At 30.8% G+C, this 5,913-nt stretch overlaps 2 protein-coding genes and 1 long non-coding RNA gene across 4 annotated transcripts in view; all 3 read left to right on the forward strand.

Annotated features, from left to right (window-relative positions):
• The first annotated feature begins 1,637 nt into the window (after window positions 1-1,637).
• LOC109587512 (phosphatidylglycerol/phosphatidylinositol transfer protein-like) lies at window positions 1,638-2,399 on the forward strand. The gene is made up of 5 exons (XM_020003758.1): window positions 1,638-1,761; window positions 1,830-1,853; window positions 1,903-2,001; window positions 2,042-2,247; window positions 2,294-2,399. The coding sequence occupies exons 1-5, from the start codon at window positions 1,671-1,673 to the stop codon at window positions 2,375-2,377; spliced, it is 504 nt and encodes a 167-aa protein (XP_019859317.1). The 5' UTR covers window positions 1,638-1,670; the 3' UTR covers window positions 2,378-2,399.
• A 972-nt stretch (window positions 2,400-3,371) lies between these two features.
• LOC109587510 (phosphatidylglycerol/phosphatidylinositol transfer protein-like) overlaps window positions 3,372-5,913 on the forward strand; it is a 5,302-nt gene continuing 2,760 nt past the window's right edge. The window contains exons 1-3 of one of the 2 annotated variants that reach the window (XM_020003756.1): window positions 3,372-3,473; window positions 3,538-3,561; window positions 3,610-3,708. In XM_020003756.1, the coding sequence (XP_019859315.1) occupies window positions 3,383-3,473; window positions 3,538-3,561; window positions 3,610-3,708 (214 nt within the window). In that variant the 5' untranslated portion in view covers window positions 3,372-3,382. Of the gene's footprint in view, window positions 3,474-3,537; window positions 3,562-3,609; window positions 3,709-4,811; window positions 4,919-4,986; window positions 5,011-5,913 lie in introns of those variants that run through there. The other variant, XM_020003755.1, reaches the window with a different exon arrangement.
• LOC109587514 (uncharacterized) lies at window positions 3,889-4,131 on the forward strand. The gene is made up of 2 exons (XR_002187651.1): window positions 3,889-3,956; window positions 4,003-4,131. It is a non-coding gene; the product is annotated as an uncharacterized LOC109587514 (long non-coding RNA).

Below are 5,913 nucleotides of genomic sequence, written 5' to 3' on the forward strand. Positions count from 1 at the left end.
TTGTTTCCATTCTTTTTTCTTAAATTAATAAAATTACTTTCTGTTATGATTATGTGGTTAGGTTAATCATATTCATGCTAATCACGTGCGCATAAATTAAAATGGCGTCAAACCACAAACCCACGCGGTGCTGCAGCTGGAATTTGTCTTCCATTGTTCTCTGTCCTTGCTTCTTTTTGAAGCCACATGTCCAGTCCTTGGCCCAAGCTCAAAGGAATGATGTAAAAGCCAACTTGAACGGCTCTCTGGTTTAAAAGATTTCCGTGTTGATAGAAGAAGATGAAAGAAGAAGAAGAAAAAGTCTGAAGAATTTTGCAGAAATTTGAATTTGGGCCTATTCTCTAGAAATGCTCCCGCTACATTACAGTCCACTTTAAAGGTACCAGGAGAATCGCTCAGTGAAGGAGAGCTGATCTAAGCCATTTATAAGGCTGTACAACGTAAGATAAAAGAGTTGTGAGTGTTTGAAAATTATAAAAACGGCCGCCATCTTGAAAAATCAACCTCAATCCTACATATAGGCTACCGCCTATATAATACACTGTTGATTCATTCTATTAATTTTAAGCTGATACTAGAAAATTTGTTGAATTCACTAATACATCATTAACTCCAAATCCACTGATTCGTGGAAAAAAGTTTTAGATGCAAGGAACTTTTCATATCAGTAAGTTACATATTCACTAGTGGTATAAATCTTTATCTAGAGAAAACCATACAATGGGGTATACTGCATATCACATTGACATATAATTTCAAGAATTACATTAATATTACTTTCATTGATGACAAATTTAATTTCTGTGACTTCTTTCTCGATTTGACTAAGTTTCGTTGCCCAATAACACCAGGAATATATCAATTAAATCATACATGTCATGGTAATGATGCAGTTCCAGATCTCCTTTGGCCAGTGAGTAACAGATACAGTGTATCATTATTTCATAGGGTAGGTATTATGCCAAAGTTACAGTGCACAATGAGGAAGGAGAGGAAATGATTTGTAAAAGGACAGTAGTTATTATAAACTAAACTTCAAGTAGTCTAGTATGACTTGAATACAGTTACTTTAACATTTTTAATATCATTAAATTAATATCAAGAATACACTAATACTTAGACTGAAAACAAGCAAAAGTTATGTTAAGTGTCAAACTGCTAACTTGTAATACTAGTGTTGTTTTAGTTAATTATAACTTAAATCAAAACCCTTTTAGTTAGATCAGATTTACTTTTAGCTAACTAACTATGACTAACTGAATCTAAAAAAATTTTGATCAAAACATAATTTAATATGTACATGTACATGTAGATCAATATAATATTGAATCTATAAACATACATAATGGAATGCATTAATTGCCAATTACTAGAATTAGATTTAAATTAAAGTGCAATAACTTCAAAAAGTCGGTCAACAGCCCATGCCATGACCAATTATTTCCCCTTTTTGTACTGTATATGTATATTCTAAGCTTTGAAATCTCATAATTCTAGAATAAAATAACAAGATAAATATACAATCAGTACAATAGGGTGCCAGAAAACAGTCTATAAATGTAGCTATAAAATACCATAACCAGAACAACTGTAACAAACAAAACATAGTACATGCATAAATTAAATAGATTAAACAGCTACATCATCTCATAAATCAAGTGAAAGAGAAGATGGGTGGACTAGTAGAGTATATACTGTTACTTCTATCAGTTGTACTAGTAGTATCTACATTGACTGGATCTACTAACAATTACTACAATGGTAAGATACTGACTACTATACTAATGGATAATATATCTGTTTCAATTATATATACTATCAACAACAAGAACCTACAAAAGTCACAGATTGTTGTAAGTTCAGTATTATAATACACTATTGATTTATTCTATTAATTTTAAGCTGTTACTAAGAAATTTGTTGAATTGACTAATGCATCATTAACTCCTAATCCAATGACTCGTGGAAAGCCGTATCATTTGCAAGGAACTTTTAATATTAGTAAGTCACATATTCCCTAGTGCTGTAATTCTTTTTCTAGAGGAAACCATACAATGGGGTATTATACGAATCACAATGATGCATAACTTCAAGAACTATACTAATATTACTTTCATTGATGAAAAATTTAATTTCTGTGACTTCTTTCTCGATTTGACTAAGATTCGTTGTCCAATAACACCAGGAATATATCAATTGAATTATTTATCTTATGGTAATTATGCAGTACCAAAGCTCTTTTGGCCAGTGAGTAACAGATACAGTGTATCATTATTACTATTCTATTTCATAGGGTAGGCATTATGCCAAAGCTACTGCATACAATGAGGAAGGAGAGGAAATCATGTGTCAAAAGACAGAAGTTACCATAAACTAAACTGCATGTATTCCAATATGACTTGAATACAATTACTTTAACATTAAAAATATCATTAAATTAATGCCAAAATTACACTAATACTTAAGACTGAAAACAAGCAAAAGTTATGTTCAGTGTCAAACTGCTAACTTACAATACTAGTGTTGTTTTAGTTGATTATAGCTTAAACTAAAACCCTTTTAGTTAGGCCAGGTTTACTTTTAGTTGACTAACTATAACTAACTGAATCTTTAAAAAAATTGTGACGAAAACATAATTCAAAATGTATGTCTACATATAGATCAATATAAAATCAAATCCACAAACATACACAATACAATGCATTGCCAATTACTAGAGTTAAATTTAAATTAAAGTGCAATAACTTCAAAAAGTCGGTCAACAGCCCATGCCATAACCAATTAATTTCCCTTCTTTTACTGTATATGTATATTCTAAGCTGGAAATCTCATAATTCTAGAATGAAATAACAAGATTTAATGTATAGTTGCAGCAAAGATCAAAGGCCTAACAGTTGTGATAAAACCCACAGAACACTCCTACCAATACCGCAGTGTGATATTATAAATAGCACACTCATTTATTTAATGTGCAGCAGTGTGATATCAGTGATAGCAGAGCATGTGCAATCTTTGCTGGAACTATACATTAAAACAATTAATACATGTGGCGTCGTGTTCTATCGGATTTATCCGCACTTGCTTCCAGTCTCGTCGCTAAAATAGCGCACTCGGCCTTCGGCCTCGTGCGCTATTTTTAGCGACTCGACTGGAAGCTCGTGCGGATAAATTTAATAGAACACGCCGCCCCATGTATTAACTATTACAAATATACAATCAGTACATTAGGATGCCAGAAAATAGTCTATAAATGTAGCTATAAAATACCATAACCAGAACAACTGTAACAAACAAAACAGTAATAATACCAATAACAATAGTACATGCATTAATTAAATAGACTGAACAGTTACAACTTCTCACAAATCAAGTCAAAGAGAAGATGGGTAGACTAGTAGAGTATATACTGTTACTTCTATCAGTTGTACTAGTAGTATCTACATTGACTGGATCTACTAACAATTACTACAATGGTAAGATACTGACTACTATACTAATGGATAATATACCTGTTTTAATTATATATACTATCAAAAGAACCTACAAAAGTCACAGATTGTTGTAAGTTCAGTATAAAATACACTATTGATTTATTCTATTACTTTTAAGCTGTTACTAAGAAATTTGCTGAATTCACTAATGCATCATTAACTCCTAATCCAATGACTCGTGGAAAGGCATATTATGTGAAAGGAACTTTTTATATTAGTAAGTTACATATTCACTAGTATTAAGTTAATCTTTTTCTAGAAAAAACCATACAGTGGGGTATTGCACATATCACAATTATACATAATTTCAAAAACTATACTAATATTACTTTCATTGATGACAAATTTAATTTATGTGACTTCTTTCTCGATTTGACTAAGAGTCGTTGCCCAATAACACCAGGAACATATCAATTAAACTATACATGCAATGGTCCTGCTATAGTACCAAAGCTCTTTTGGCCAGTGAGTAACAGATACAGTGTATCAATATTACTATTCTATTTCATAGGGTAGGTATTATGGAAAAGCTACTGCATACAATGAGGAAGGAGAGGAAATGATGTGCCAAATGACAGAAGTTACTATAAACTAAACTGCATGTATTCTAATATGACTTGAATACAATTACTTTAACATTTTTAACTTTATTTTGAAACTATAACTAAGTAAAAGTACATAAAATTAAAACTTGGACAACACTAACATGCAGGTGTGTATGTGTGTATCATTGCATATGCACACAGACCATAATATAATTCAATGCATACATGTACATGTAGATCAATATAAAATCAAATCCGCCACCACACAATAGAATGCATTGCCAATCACATGTAGCTAGAATTACATTAAAAAAATTAACACACAATAATTGTAAAAAGTGCATCAACAGCCCATGCCATATGACCATTACGGTATAGTGGGAAATTTCGGGAGAAGTCAAATTTGGCAAATTGACAAAATTTGGTGAATTAGTGGCCACATGTGACATTGAACATGCGTATAATAGATCAAAATAGCAGATTATATTTTGGCAAATGGCTATCAAAACACCAAATTCACCAAAATTTCCTGCTATACGGTAGTTCCCCTTCTTTTACTGTATATGTATATTCTAAGCTGGAAATCTCATAATTCTAGAATGAAATAACAAGATAAATATACAATCAATACAATAGGATGCCAGAAAATAGTCTATAAATGTAGCTATAAAATACCATAACCAGAACAACTGTAACAAAACAAAATGGTAATACTACCAATAACAATAGTACATGCATTAATTAAATCGACTGAACAGCTACATCATCTCATAAATCAAGTCAAAGAGAAGATGGGTAAACTAGTAGAGTATATACTGTTACTTCTATCAGTTGTACTAGTAGTATCTACATTGACTGGATCTACTAACAATTACTACAATGGTAAGATACTGACTACTATACTAATGGATAATATACCTGTTTCAATTATATATACTATCAACAACAAGAACCTACAAAAGTCACAGATTGTTGTAAGTTCAGTATTATAATACACTGTTGATTCATTCTATTAATTTTAAGCTGATACTAGAAAATTTGTTGAATTCACTAATACATCATTAACTCCAAATCCACTGATTCGTGGAAAAAAGTTTCAGATGCAAGGAACTTTTCATATCAGTAAGTTACATATTCACTAGTGGTATAAATCTTTATCTAGAGAAAACCATACAATGGGGTATACTGCATATCACATTGACATATAATTTCAAGAATTACATTAATATTACTTTCATTGATGACAAATTTAATTTCTGTGACTTCTTTCTCGATTTGACTAAGTTTCGTTGCCCAATAACACCAGGAATATATCAATTAAATCATACATGTCATGGTAATGATGCAGTTCCAGATCTCCTTTGGCCAGTGAGTAACAGATACAGTGTATCATTATTACTATTCTATTTCATAGGGTAGGTATTATGCCAAAGTTACAGTGTACAATGAGGAAGGAGAGGAAATGATTTGTAAAAGGACAGTAGTTATTATAAACTAAACTTCAAGTAGTCTAGTGTGACTTGAATACAGTTACTTTAACATTTTTAATATCATTAAATTAATATCAAGAATACACTAATACTTAGACTGAAAACAAGCAAAAGTTATGTTCAGTGTCAAACTGCTAACTTGTAATACTAGTGTTGTTTTAGTTAATTATAACTTAAATCAAAACCCATTTAGTTAGATCAGATTTACTTTTAGCTAACTAACTATGACTAACTGAATCTAAAAAAATTTTGATCAAAACATAATTTAATATGTACATGTACATGTAGATCAATATAATATTGAATCCATAAACATACATAATGGAATGCATTAATTGCCAGTTACTAGAATTAGATTTAAATTAAAGTGCAATAACTTCAAAAAGT

Source organism: Amphimedon queenslandica, unplaced genomic scaffold (genome assembly GCF_000090795.2).
Source record: "Amphimedon queenslandica unplaced genomic scaffold, v1.1 AMPQUscaffold_12546, whole genome shotgun sequence".
Classification (NCBI taxonomy): Eukaryota; Metazoa; Porifera; class Demospongiae; order Haplosclerida; family Niphatidae; genus Amphimedon; species Amphimedon queenslandica.